General features: G+C 47.8%; 1 protein-coding gene across 2 annotated transcripts in view; it reads left to right on the top strand.

The window, feature by feature from the left end:
* KCNJ6 (potassium inwardly rectifying channel subfamily J member 6) overlaps nucleotides 1-14991 on the top strand; it is a 218130-nt gene that overhangs the window by 61960 nt on the left and 141179 nt on the right. For both annotated transcript variants that reach the window (XM_004615319.3, XM_055125151.1), the window contains exon 2: nucleotides 5772-5823. In XM_004615319.3, the coding sequence (XP_004615376.1) occupies nucleotides 5799-5823 (25 nt within the window). In that variant the 5' untranslated portion in view covers nucleotides 5772-5798. The remainder of the gene's footprint in view (nucleotides 1-5771; nucleotides 5824-14991) is intronic.

The raw sequence follows: 14991 nt of genomic DNA, 5'->3' as shown, positions 1-14991 counted from the left end.
CTCAGTGCATACCTTCCAAGTTCCAGTGGAAAATTACATTCTCCTTAGCTGTAACAGAAGTGTTGCAGCTCTCTCACTTCCAATCCGCCTCTCTCTCCCTCTCTCCCTCTCTCTCTCCCTCTCTCTCTCTCTCTCCCTCTCTCTCTCTCTCACACACACACACATACACACACACACACACAGAGAAAATCACTGGATTTTTATTTACGTGTCCAGGTTGGGTAGAGAGAATACAGTCACACAAGAAGAAAATTAAACACCTAGTGTCCCTCGGAGCCAGTTCTCCTCCTGAGGAGTCTGATAAGGTTTTAACAAGACACTTTGGATTTCTTGCAGCATCTGTGGATGTGTGAACATGTCTTCATAATTCCCCAAACCGTCCGTGTTTCTGTTAGTTCATGGAATGCATGGCAGTATGATTGTAAGTGCTGAGCTCGCCACTGAGAGCCCAGATTTTCCAGGTGGCACCTAAAGCTTTAGAAACTTGTATTTATAGAGAGAATTGGAAATAGGAGGACACCAGTTACTGACAATCAAGGTGAATGGTATATTAGGACAGGGAAGTTTGGGGTTTTATTAACATCCAGGACATTTGCTCTATTATTTTGGGTACAAATGTCAGATCGGTTTTTGTCTTTGAATAGCAAAAGCAGGTCGTAATCTTCGACCCATATAGATTGGCCAGTGCTAATAAGAACCTCACAGATATAACAGTTGGGTGTATTAAGAAATAATTTTTCATCTTTTCTCAGAACAGGCCTGTTAATGAGAAGAGGTATATGTAAGCTGGAGGCCACAGAGGTTAATAGAAAGGCAGTTAAGTAGTAAGGCCAAATCCAAAACTTTTCTAAATCCAGGCTCCATTCCAAAATCCTCATCCTCCACATGCCCTCTGATAGGTACTGGATAGATGGGCAGGGAGAGACGTGAAGATATAGAATAGATATTATAGAGATGTGTCTCTCTATATATAGACAAGTATCTCTATATAGCATGCATATAGAATACAATATACAGACCACATTTACCTCTTTTCTCCAGATAAACAAGTTCTTGTGTTCCTGGCTTCATTTTATAAGGAATAAGTTGCAGCATATTCCCCTTAGCACTGACAGGATTGACCCCTGTGCATAGAGCCACATGTTGTCCCTTAGCCCCACCAGGTATATCTCCCCAAAAAAGGTCTTATACAAGAAAAAGTCAGTTGATTTTCTCAAATAAAACCATTGATGTCCAATGGAAAGAAAATTCTCAAAAAAAGTTATTGAAGAGACCAAAGTGATAGTACAGTGAGTTGGGCTTTTGCTTTGCATGCAGCTAACCTGGGTTCGATACCCAGCATCCTATATGGTCCCCTGAGCACCACCAGGGGTAATTTCTGTGTATGAAGCCAGTCATAACCCCTGAGAATCACTGGGTATGACCCCCAAAAAAGCAAAAAAAAGTTAGTGAGAAAATTATATCTTTTTATCTTAAAATACTACCAGAATTTACACTGTCTCCCAAAACTCTGCAAGCACAGGTATTCTTTTCTACTGGGGGTCCCTCAGAAAGCAGCAAATCACTTCTGCAATGCAGAGACCCAGGAAAAACAAACAAAATGAGAAAATGACTTCTTAGCATCTTAGTGATAGAGACATCTTATCTACCTGCAGATAAGACTATGGGTAGGTTTTCCAGAAAGGTTGGAGCAGTCGGCATTCCCACCAACAGTGAAAGAGCGTCCCTTTTCCCCCACATCCACGCCAACACTGGTTACTTTTGTTCTTTTGAATGTGTGCCAATCTCTGAAAACTTGTAACTATCTCGCAGTGATTCAATAAAATTAAAAAAAAAAAGACTATGGGTAGATGTGACTTGAGGATAAAGAATTCCAAAGACCCTAGAATTCCTTATCGTCATATCATCCCCAATATATATATATATATATATATATATTCATTTGAGCAAGAATACATTTTTAAATAAAGCCCAGGGAAAATAATCAAGATAAGTCAGAAAAATTTCGAAGATCAGGTGCTGTCTAGTGGATTTCTCAGGAATAAATGTGGGAGCACACAGAAGATATAAGAGATTGGAGTGGTTAGGCAGGAGGACTAGTGATTGCCAAGGTAGGGAAGGGCCTGCAAATAGGGAATGAGTGGAGATGGCAAAATCACACAGACAACAAGGTTTGACTAAAAGACAAGAGTTTCCGTCCTTGTTTGCTACAGAAAAATTCAAGCACAAGTTTCCTGGGTCAAACCTGCATGTTCAGATAGATTCAGTCTGGGTTGTAAAGATAAGTTGAGATTGAAGGCAGATGAGAGCAACGTGGGTACCAGTCGTGTGTTTAAGGGACAGCAACTAGAAGTCAGACTTAGGCTATGTGAAACAGGGTGAGGAAGAGAGAGGAAGTAGAGTGTTCTAGGTTCCTCGCATCACTGCTGCTGCAGAAAGTGGCAGTGATGAGACAGACTAAAGTTAGAGAAGGAGACCAAAACCCAGATGTCAGGGACTGGGAGAGCTAGAGGAAAGGGAGGTGATAGACAGGAGCTTTGGTCACCTTGGTTTGGAGCACCTGCCATCTGGCTAGGGGGTGCTGGCTAAGTTACGGTTTAAGTTCAGTGGCGAGGTCAGAGCTGGATGCTCAAATGTGCCATTTTTGGACATCAGAGCTATTGCTACGGATGAGACTGAAGAAGGCACACAAAGAAGCGAGTGGGAGGCACTCGACAGGGCATCAGGATCGTTGTAAGGAAACCTGGCCTCAGCATCTCCATAAAAGGTGTCTGGGACAATGCAAGTTGTTGACTAGAGGAAGGGAACAGGGTGTTGTGATTCCTTTCTTGCTGTGTGTGTCCACTCACCCACTGTGCCTCTATGGAGTTGAACTTGAAGACCTCAAAGGCAATCTCTTTTGCATTTAATATCCTATTATTCCAAATTTCTTCCCAGCTCTGTAAATCCAATAACCAGCCAATTTACTCTGGAAGAAACTCTTGGCTTTGGAAATAAGGAGGATAATTTGCTTGGGATCAAAAAATGGCAGGAAATTGCATTCTTGGGTATAATTGCTGTGTCATCACAAACCTCAACTTTCTGTTAGCGAGGAAAGGACATCAGGCATTTGAAGGCACCCCATAGAATTACTAAACTACTCTTGCAGAAACATATGCCATAATTTCTACCAGAAGTTATGATATAGATGAGTCAAACTGAGAAAGCTAAATTTAGGGTTTTCAAGGGTCCCTCCCCCGTCAATGTCAGAAGTTTCCATTCAACTCCAGGGAAGAGAAAAGTGCTGATATAGGCAGTGTTTGATTTCTACAGGACTAGGAGATCAAGCACATCTGAGTAGAAATAACTGCAAGGGCCACCCACCAGCAAGACGAGGGTACGAAGTGGTGACTGGGTCCTTGAGTCACAGAAGAGATAAGACTGTAATGCCCACAAGACTACACTGACAGGACTTTGTATGAGTCTATGCCCTCGACTCTTCGTGGTTTGAGAAATCCCCCTACTCGGGCCTGGAGGAGCTAGCTGAGGAAGGTGCCAGAGTGAGAACTAAAGGGGCAGGAATGAAGAGGGACAAGTGACAGAGCAGGACTCAGAAGAGAGATCCAGTCACTAGGTCAAATACAGTCAGTGGCAGAGCAAGCAGAGATAGAACCAGATCCCTGCTGGTCGAGGAAGAAATTCACTGAGTTCTCCACCTCGGTGTTGTGCCCATGCATTTCACTGCCAGGAATCACAAGGAAGATCTTTGAAGCAGCTTCTGGGCACAGTCCTGTGAACCTGTGCAGCTGTCCTCTTTGCTGGACGTCTGGGTCTCTATGAGGGGTGCTCCAAGCCTCTTCCAGTCTCTCAGTGCTATTTCTCTGCATCTTAGTATAATCCACGCAGCAGGCTAAGTAGCATGGATAGATGGCCCCACAGGTGGGAGGGTACATTATGGTACTTGAGCGCCTTCTATTTGTGAAGGCATTTATTAGTTCAGGAGTTGGTACACTGATTTACATTGCTTGAAATAAAGAACTTGGGAGAATTCAAGTGTACCTGTGATGGACAAAGTTGCTTGCTGACACTCTAAGTCAACCCTTTTTGGTGTGGGAACAGCAAGAGAAGGATGAATAATGATTTTGTAAACCATTGTTCAGTACTTATGCCATGGAACATACTCAGGTATGAGGTTAGTATGCTGGTTGGCTCAGCACTGTATTATGACCATGTGGAAAAATAAATGCAACGTTGGCTTCTAAAAACCAAGATGCTGGTAGCCAAGAGCTAGCACATACCACCTGGCCCTGAGTCCCTGCCCTATAGACTACACATGCAGAATGTGGTGGCTGTCCACAAGTCAATGGTCAGAGGAAAGATAATGGTATAAAATTATTATATATAATTATATCCATTATGACTAGCAAAGATTGAGGAGGAGAGAGTGCTAATGCTATTGGCAAGTTGACAAGAAATTAAGATGGGCTCTTCTCAATATTGTCATATCCCATCTTCGTGGGAGCAAAGTGTGTCAGAATTCTTAAGATCCATACTTTTTACCCCACTATACTTATCTCTCAGATTTTCTTCTCAGTAGTTGACAGGACAAGCACAAGAAGATGTGAGTTGAAGGACATTCCACATAACATCCTGTAGAAGAGTGGCAATTATACGCAGAGTAAATGATTAATATAATGAAATCATTGAGAAAGAATGATATATTCTACTCTTGTTGACCTGGAAAAATGTATGGGATGGTGTTGAAGGAAAGAGTAACTTATAACATTCTGTGTTTATACTTATGTTTACAAAAGTGGATCAGATGGCTATATGGATGCATACATATACACATATATATATATCATCACAAATATACATATGGCAAGAAAAAATGTTTACCAGAAATAATAGTGGTTCCCTCTGGGGCTAATGTGATAGGAGAATTTTATTTTATAATTTTATTATTATAACTTTTTAATATTTTTTGAGATTTTAAATAATAAAACTGCTTTTTTTAACAATCATAAGAAAAGAATAAGGTCACCAAAAGGCAAAGTAATAATGTACATTTTTTTGGTTACTAATCTTAGTAGGAACCCAAGGAAATTGAAGAAAACTTTTTAGTAGAAATTGCCCTTATTCATCATTGCTCCAAAGTGGTTTTTTTTTAAATAAGGGCAGATTTAATTTATGTATGTATCATTTTGGCTTTCAAGTGCAATGGGTTCTAACCTATATCCTAGTTGAGCAAAATGTTTTCAGCCCAAAATAGATTGAAGGTTACAAACCCATTAAAAATGGTGACTTTCAAAAGACTCCAACCACCCCAGAAAGTAAGACAAAGAGAAATGTGCAAAATCTATTGAAAATTGTGGAGAAAGAGGAAACCAAATGATGGAAAAATATATCAGCTCCAAAAATACTGAGAAAGCTTCAACAGGAGAAAATAGAAAGAAAAAAAAGTGGCAGATGAATGTCAGAGAGTCAAAGAGCTTTTGAAATTTGGCTGTGCGTCACCAATTATACATATCCAATTATACATATCCGAGATTAGGGCAGCATATTGGATTCCAAGAGCCACAGAAGGTTTTCTAATATCCCCCAAATCCCTTTTTGGTCATAGAATGACCATCAAGCTGTAATGTAAGATTTTAACAATTCATTTTATCAACAATAGTCAAGACCTGACAGCAGAAAAATGAAGTGAGAGGTCCAGTTCCAATAGAACCCTTGTGTCTGTTCACACCCACGATGGCTTTTAGACATAATTCTTTTTTCCTTCTCACTTCCAGGAAAAGCACAAAGGAGCAAACGCAACCATGGCCAAGTTGACAGAATCCATGAGTGAGTAACTTGAATTTTTTATTCGGGGTTTTGAATGGAAACCACAAAACTCTGCAGAGACCTCACCCCTTTGATGATCCGATGTGGATTTTTCTTCTGCTCTTGAGGACATCAAGAAATACTTATCACGCTGTATTGTGTGAATGCTTCTTGATGTATTATTCAAAGGTCATCTTGTTGGGGGAGGGCAAATTTTGTGCTAAAAATGTTATGTAAAGTTTGAAGCCATAGAGTGAAGATGGATTTTTATTCGCAATACCACACTGTTGATGGTAATCCATAATTATGTCAACCTGACTTTTAGGAGATTTAATAAAAATCTGCTGACATTTTGAGAGATGATACTCCATAGGCTGGATAATCTAAGGAGAGAAAAGAATGCTGCTTTCCAAGTCAATCCTGTCAGTGGTGTTCAGGAATTTCAGGGAGAATTATTTAAAATGAAGTGTTTGCGGTCTAAGCAGCTTGAGCTGTTTTAGGTTTTTAATATATGGGTGGTGTAATATTCTAAGCACTTAAGCTAAATAAATAGAATACACAAGTCACTTTGAAGAGGAAAGAAGAGTTAATTATAATCCTCCTGCAAAATGAGAAATGCGGTTACCTATGTTGGTGTTTAAATAGCAAAGCTTATGAAACAGCATTGGCTGTGAAACAGACAATGCAAAGAAAAAAATAATGTTTTCCTGGTGATAGACATCATCTCCAAAGTGATAGAGGACTCTGGCAGAATTTTTATATCGAAGAGCCATGAACACCTTATTAATTTCGGCCTCCAAAAGTTACCACCTATCTTGCCCACATTTAACTGGGCCCTGCTATCTCCTTCTACTATTCCTGAAGGCATAAGTATTCTTCTGTAGCATTGCCAATGCTCCCTTGGCCCCGGGAACTCATCCTTCAGTAAAGGGTAGCATTAAGGAATTCTTCATGTTTCTTTGTTCCCAGATTTCAACCTCGTCTCCCTGCCACATGTCTAATTTTACCCTGTAAACCCAGAGTCTAAGGGACTAGAACAGCCGCCCCTCTTCTGTTTCCATTTCTGGACCAGCCCCCCACCCTCTCTCCCCACCCTCCTTCCCACCTCTAGTCTTGCCATCTGAAAAGCGTTCAAAGAGTTTGTCACTTGTTTTAAAGAACGCCAAACTGGTTTTCAGCAAGGGGAATCATTGTAAAACTCTGTTGCATGCACTTTTCGGGTCTGGAATGATATTTTACTCCAGTGCCAATGAGCCGTACTTGGTATCAAGTGCCTGCTAACACTGTTACCAGTATCATTTCCAAACTGATGCCATGTATTGAGAAAATACAGGCCTTAACAGTAGACAACATCGGTGAGTTCACGAGCCACAGCATACTGATTTAGTGCTCATCTCTAAATCCAGAGTTATCAGTATGAAGACCTCTGAGGGACTCGAAACCTCACATAGCAAGCAAGGCCAAAACAGTCTTAAGAGTATGGGTGAAGAAAAGTAAAAGGTGTGTGTGAGTTCTGATGCTAACAGGTTTTAGGGTGAGTCTCCATTAGAAATTGATGTACCAGTTCTTATAAAACATTATTAGGAGGGTATTCTAAGAGATCTGCTAGTCGATTTTGATGATAAGGGCATTTTCATTTTTCTCTCTGTGTTGGATCCTGATGCATTTAAGTAAGAGCTAATTCCAGGACTATGGATGTGTGGTTTTGATATTCCATGCTTACCTCTGCAGTGATTCAAATGACTTTGATCTGTGGGCCCATTGGTCTAAAAAAATACTACCAAAATTGAATCCCAAGTCCTTGGGGGGTAGATGAAAGGATACATCCATCCTTCTCATTGTCTTTGTCTTTATGAGCAGAGATCACATAGCAAATTCAATGCATGAGCAAATTTAAAGTTTGAGAACAAACCTTGGACTTGTAAACATTGCAGTTCACTGGTCCTGACAGAGATAAGGACCTTTATAAAGTAGGTGACAGGCTGTAACTCTTCAAAGCACTTATTACGAAATGTTAACCAGGCCAACCAGACTAACAAGTATTTCATCAAAATGAAACCCAGGGGGCTGGAGCCATAGCACAGCAGGGAGGGCGTTTGCCTTGCATGTGACCAACCCGGGTTCCATTCCCAGCATCCCATATGGTCCCCCGAGCACCGCCAGGAGTAATTCCTGAGTTCATGAGCCAGGAGTAACCCCTGTGAATCTCCAGGTATGACCCAAAAAGAAAAATAAAATGAAACCCAGGAATAGTGTTCTGTACTACTCTGACATTACTAGTGCCCACTCAAGCAAATCGATGAGCAATGGGATGACAGTGACAGTGACAGTGACTACTCTGTCTTTATTCCACAGAGGAGCGCTACAAGGAAATGAAGTCATTATTAAGTAAGGAGAATCTGTCAGTTGGCTAAGCAAAGGATTAACACAAATTACTGCATAATAAATTTGATGGTAGCATCACATCCATAGCCAGTGGAGAAAAGGGACATAAACAAAACCACAAATGCTCAAAATGCAGCTCTGAATACACTTCCAGAGCCAGAAAGCACTTTGCTTGTTAAACTGCCAAGCAAAACCCATCTGGTTACGAAAACATGACTGTGTTTAACTAGAACTGGATTTTCCTTCTCTCCCCATTGGGGTCCAGACGTATTTGAGGGTTGTGCAAACAAGACCGTGGCCTGGGAAGTCGTTTTCATGTTCAAGAGCAGAAATGGAGAGTACTTTTTCCTATCACACGCCATTCATTCACCACTACATACAAATGGATGTTAATCCTTCTTTTTAAAGACCAAGCAAAAAAAAAAAACATAAACAGGTTTGTGTGTGTTTAATGTAAAGCCACTTGATAAATACAAAATAATACCTCAGAATGCCACATTGCTGAAGTTGGAGGGAAGATGGGACAAGGCAAGGAAGTAAAAAAAATAAAATAAACAGAGACAGCATAGTATAAATAAATAAACGGATGTGGAGGGGAAAGATGGAGGGAGAATAAAAATACAAGCGAGAAGAAGACTTTTTTAAAAAAATACCCAAAGGGCCAGGGAGATAGTGCAGTGAGTAAGTTGCCTTGCATGGGTTCAGCCTCTGTCTCCGGCACTGCAGAGGGTCCCGTGATCACTGCTAGAACTGATCCCTCGACACAGGGCCAGGAGTTAGCCCTCACACATCTGTTCCAAAAACCAAACGACTCAGAGAAGGTTCTCATCCAGCGGAAAGAGACTGTCAGAGGGAGAAGAGAGTTGGCAGGAGGCAGGAGGGGATGCAGGTAGGAGAGAGACTGTGGGAACATCAGAGGGTCCGACAGAAACTCCAGCCACTGACCTGCTGTAGACTCTCAGTTCCCGATAGCTGGTGATTTCCCACCGCTGTCCCTTGCTGTATGCATTGTGCAAATGCACATTTCCTGCCTTGCCCACCAGAAACACTGTCCCAAACAGAAAACCCTAAATGCCTCACCCTGCCCAGGATTTCTCGGAGCCCCGGACTCACTCAAGTCAGCTGCAGCCCGGTGCCAGCAGATACTCCCGCCCTTGTCGATGGCGGATGGTGGATGGGAGGAAGGACACACTTAGCAGCGCCGTGAGGGCCGGCGGGCTCTGTGCTGAGCCCTCGAATCTAAGTCAGGAACAAATTGGAGGTGTGCAAATGGCTATGACAGCTGGCTTCACGAAGTCTGCACAGAATGTGAGGGGAAGGTCCCAGAAATTTCCCTAGGGAGTTGGTATCCGGGCCAATGGCTGTGCTGTCCTCTGCAGGTACTTTGGCACCTGTCCTATGTCCTACCTGCCACGGGGCCCATTGAGGGTGTCAATGACATCATAGAATGGGTCCTCTGTGTGTGTGTGTGTGTGTGTGTGTGTGTGTGTGTGTGTGTGTGTGTATGAGACACAGGCAGGGAAGTCAGGCTGTGAAAAGGGGCATCTTCCCTATGTTTCCAGGAGCCTTCTAGAGCCCCAATCCCAGAGGGTCCTGCAGGCAAGTCCTGTTCTACATCCCTCCCCCGCGGGTTGCCTGTCAGCAGTAGACGGTGCCACCTAAGGTGCATGCTGCTGCCGTGGCTCACGGGCCATCAGGAGGAGATGACTGCCTGTTGCTCTCTGTTGCCATCTGCCTTGCTCTCTCAGTATACAGGCAACCCAACCGGCCCTGCAGCCCCGGGAAGAGACATCACTCACCGTTTCCACATAGACTCAGGAGCAGGCCACAGCACCCGGGAGTGCAGGCTCGGGTCCCTCCTGGAACCCAGAGCTTTGAGGGAGCGGGGATCCCTCTGTTCAGGCAGCGGCGCCAACTGAGCCCAGCTTTGACGTTATCTCTGTCCGATGAAATGAAGGGAGGCCCGATTACAGTCACGGCATGTTCCATTAACTCCATCAAAGTGCCGTGGCTTTTTCAATCATTTATTTCCTCCGTGTGGAGAAGCGGTTGGAACTCTGGCATTGTGCTAGAAGTTGGAAAGGCCAAATAAAGACAGGTGTGTGTGGGCGGGGGGGGGCGGGGCAGTGCTCGTGTCCACGCCAGGGGCAGGGTTTGGGGGTGGCCCGAGACGTGCCCTGACACCTCGTGCCCCTCCACGGCCCAGAACCGCAGCTGCAACCCACAGGCCCCTGGGCGAGGCAGGGGGTGCCGGGCTGCCTTCGGGAACACGAGTGCCAGGTCAGGGCCCCGGCCGGGGACATGGTAGAGCTGGGAGCAGGCGGGCGTGGGTCCGGCAGCTGTGAGGAGTCAGGAGCGAGGCGGTGACTGGGCCAGGGCCAGCTACACCGTACAGGACCGCGAACCTGGGACAAGGCCGCAGTTGCGGGTTCGACGGCTCAGCATCTCGGTCACCGTGCCCGAGCATCCGGGCGTAGGTTCAGGTCAGGAGGAAGGAAGCGAGCAGGAGCTGACGGTTCGGCGGGCTGGCCGGAGGGCGAGTCTGAGAGCACCGTGGAGGGCAAGGCTGATGCCACACAGGAGAGGCAGTGCCCCAGCCACAGGACGGGAGCTCGGGGGACCCCACGGCGGCTAGGATTGAACCCAGGTCCAGAACTGTTCAAGGCTGCATCCTCCTCTCCCCTCCCCTGTCTTCCCCTTACTTCCTCTCCTCTCCCCTCCCCTGTCTTCTCCTTCCTTCCTCTCCTCTCCCCTCCCCTGTCTTCCCCTTACTTCCTCTCTTCTCCCCTCCCCTGTCTTCTCCTTCCTTCCTCTCCTCTCCCATCCCCTGTCTTCTCCTTCCCTCCTCTCCTCTCCCCTCCCCTGTCTTCCCCTTCCTTCCTCTCCTCTCATCTCCCTTCCCAGTCCCTCCCCATCTCTCCCCTTCCTGCCCTTCTCTTCCTTTATTCTCCTCTCCCCCACCCCCTCCCATCTCTCCCTTCCCGTCCCTTCTCTTCCTTTCTTCTCCCCTCCCCTCCTCTCTCCTGTCCTTCCCTGTCCCCCGCCCTCCTCTCTCCCCATCTTCCCCCTCCTCTCTCTCGCTTTACTGCTCTTTGCTTCTCCTTTTCTCTTGGCTTTGCTTCTCTTTCCTTTCTCTTCCTTCTTTTTTTCCCCCTCTCTCCTTTCCTTGGCCAGCTATCCCCAGCACTCAGGCTGCTGACTTTCTACTCAAGACGGCAGGTGTGTTCCAGTGGCATCAGAGCAGCCTGGAGGCAGAGGGGCCTCGACATGGCCTGGACTGGTCCAGCAGTGAATGACCAGAACCACGTCCTTGTGGACGCGTCCTTAGGCTCTGCCCCGCCTCCCCATGTCCTGCAGGGCCGTCTTCACGTCCCTCCACTGACCCTGTGCCCCCGGGACAGCTAAGGTCAGCTCCAAGGAGAGGGCAGTTTCCCCCCGCACTGCCTGTGCAGTGAGCAAGTGTGGCTTAAAGGATTTCCCCGGGAGAAGCACACAGCCCTGCTCAAAATGGCAAGACAAGTGAGTAAATTTCAGCACCGGGCCTGACATTTGTGTAAGTCATCGCCGCTTTTCTCATTTCCTCCTGAGATCAGGCCGTGACGGGGCCCCACCCACCTCTGATCTCCTAAACCCCCAAACTCTCCCTAGATCCCCTGCTGCTGGGGTGTGTCTCGAACGGAGCCCGCCAACACTGCAGCTGGGGGGCTTTTCCTGCAAGACGTGTGGCCTGCAGGGGCTTGGGAGGGGCCCTGGGACTCACTCGCTGGCGTCCTCTAACTAACTCCTCCTGGTGTGGCCCCAGAGGCCGCAGCTGTTGCTAAACTTGGCCCAGAAGGGGTCGCCTCTTGAATTTAAGCAGAGAGAGGAAGGCAAGGAAGACCCCAGCCACACACTTGTGGAGCCGGGGGGTTGGGGGGGAGTTCCTGGACACATCCTCACAGTACCAACCCCTTTCTCCACTGCGAGCTCATGGGCAGCGTCTGTGTCTGTGTGTCAGTGTGTCTGTGTGTCTGTATGTGTGTCTTTGTGTGTGTCTGTATGTGTCTGTGTCTGTGTCTGTGTGTGTGTGTGTGTGTGAGTGTGTGTTGCGTTCATACCAGAAGGCAGGCAGGGGAGCCAGCCTGAACCTTCCCAGAGGGCATCTGCCTATCCCCCAAGACAACCCAGTGTTTCTGCTTTATTGATGATGCAAGTAGAGCCCGGAGGATGGAGTGAGTTTTCCAGACGAGGGCTGGGAATGCCACAGCAGCGCTTGTGAGCGGCAGCGCCCGGAGAGGTGGGAATTGGGTGGGCGGGGAGGGAGGCGGCCAGCCCAGGTCCCGGGAAGCTGTTCGGAGCCTCGTCTTTCCCAGAGAGTGGGCTGTAGGATCTGGCGCCCACAGGACTTTCCCCACTCACTTTGCATTTCCCAGTCTCTGAGGGAGCAGAGCCCCGCCCCAGCCTGCAGACCCCCATCTCTGGGGCCACCAGGGCCACCGGCGTCACCCGCACATCCCCGTCTTCCCGTCTGGGCTCCCAGCCACATGCCTCACCATCAACCCCCTCCTTGTCCCGAAGGGAACTCGCCAAAGCAGATGCGCCCTGCACGAGTCACCTGCCACCCGGGCCAGGAACCCGCACACCCACCAGCTCCCAGAATGCCCCTCTCTGGCTCCGTGCCCCTGTGCTCCAGCTCCCTTGGTAGGGGTGCTCACTCCACACGCCAGGCCGTACCTATGTTCTGTATCACGTGCAGCCACCGCCACCTGTTAGGTGCTCAAGCGTGTCCCAGCTGGGACCCTACACACACACACACACACACACACACACACACACACACACACACACACCACTTCCCTTTTGCTCCAGCCCCAAGAGGGGAGAAACAAGTCAACAAATAACATTTTCCAGCTCTCTGGCTCCCACCTCTCCACTCCCCTTCTCTGCCTCCCACCACCTGCCATGTCTCTGTCCTTCCCCTCCCTCTGCCCACGCCCAACCTGGCTCCTGGAGCCTGTCGCACCCTCCTACCACCTGCCACCCGCCCCTGGTCCTCGCTCCCCCCCACCCTGCTCCCGCTCCTCCCCCTCTGCCATTCACCCACCCCTGCCCAGGCCTCGGAGGGCAGCAGGTTTGAAGGAGCCAGGGCCGGAGCAGGGGGGAGGGGGTCCTGGGAGGCGGGTCTCCTCGTTGGCTTCCTTCTCACCCTCAGGCTGCACCGGGAAAGAGCAGCAGGAAGGTGGACGGTGGAGGGCAGATGGCCGCTGGCCCAGCCTGAGTGCAGCAGGCTGCGTGGAGGGGGTGGGCTGTGTAGGTTCCAGCCCAGGGGGCACAGATAAGACTGTGCCCCAGAGCTCAGTCGCACCCCTTCCTGTCCAGTCAACCCCCCCCCCAGCTGGGACCCCGCAGGGGAACTTACACACACACACACACACACACACACACACACACACACACACACTCAGCTCCTCTCTCTCTCTCTCCCTGCTGGCATCGTGTGGAAACGGCAGCAATCCCAGGCACCCCTGCGTCCAGCTGCCGCTCAGAATTTGGGAGCAGACACAGCAACCCCTGTCTCTGACACCGGGGAAGGGTCACTTCCCAGACCTCACAAAGGAAGGCACCCCAGCTCTGGCTGCATGTTCCCCGCATGCCCTCCTGCCTGGATGTTGTCCCTCCCGCGAGACAGAAGATGCCCAGGGGGAGGCCGGGTTGAATATTGACTCTGGGGGATGGCTCTGAGTCTGCCAAGGCCTGTGCTCAGCGCACCTTGCCGCTCTCGCTGGCCAGCGGGGACATGTGGTGGGCCGTGTGACCTTCCAGCCAGGCTGGGTGGGCTTGGCCTGGGACCCAGATGCCTCCTGCTGTACAGCCCCCTTAGCCCACACAAATAATTGAACCCATCCTCCCTGAGATCTGCGACGAGCCCAGCTACCAGACAGTGTTTTGAAAGGCACATAATGGCTGATATATATGTATTATAAATAACATACTAAATATGTACAATATATAATACATATGACATAATATTATATATATCATGGGATAAGCCACATGCTAAAATATATATTATGTATGTAAATATCACTGTATCACTGTATCACTGTCATCCCGTTGCTCATGGATTTGCTTGAACGGGCACCAGTAACGTCTCCATTGGTCCCTGTCGCATTCAGGGTCAGGGGAATGAGGCCCATTATAGTTACTGTGTTTGTCATATTGAATATGCCATGGGTAGCTTGCCAAGCTCTGCTGTGTGAGATTCTACATCTCTCTCTTTCAAGATCTTTGTTTTATAGTCTGTGGATCTTGGCCGTTGATAAGATTATATGGCGCTGGGGGCAGTTTGTGGGTGTGACTGCCAAGCTACTGGAAAATGGGGGATCTGGGTGGAGGAGCCCAGTCCTGATCAGAGCAGTCTTGGAGATCTCAGCCACAAGTCCTGCATACCTGGGTTCCTCTGCTGGCTCCATCATGGGTGAGGCTCGTCCAAGCATGTGGAGAGTGGCCTTGAGCATGGCTGTGGCTGAGTTCTGGAGGTTTTTGGCTGCCGGGGCTCTGCTTGGGGCGGGGAGGGAAACTCAACCCGCCCCCCTCCAAGGAGGCCCCGGAGAAGACAGCCTGGCACGGGGGCAGGAGATTCTGTATATGTAAATAATTGTAATCAAATGTGCATATACCCATATAGGTAATAGGCTTATTGACTATTAATATATACATAGAAGAACACATTCCTATATTGAAAACAAAATACTATAGTATTACTATGGTAAAATACACTATCAGACATGGCACTTATCCTGTATCAGGTACTCAAACCCAAAC

This window comes from Sorex araneus, chromosome 2 (genome assembly GCF_027595985.1).
Source record: "Sorex araneus isolate mSorAra2 chromosome 2, mSorAra2.pri, whole genome shotgun sequence".
Taxonomy (NCBI): domain Eukaryota; kingdom Metazoa; phylum Chordata; class Mammalia; order Eulipotyphla; family Soricidae; genus Sorex; species Sorex araneus.
This window is presented reverse-complemented; position numbering and strand designations above follow the sequence as displayed.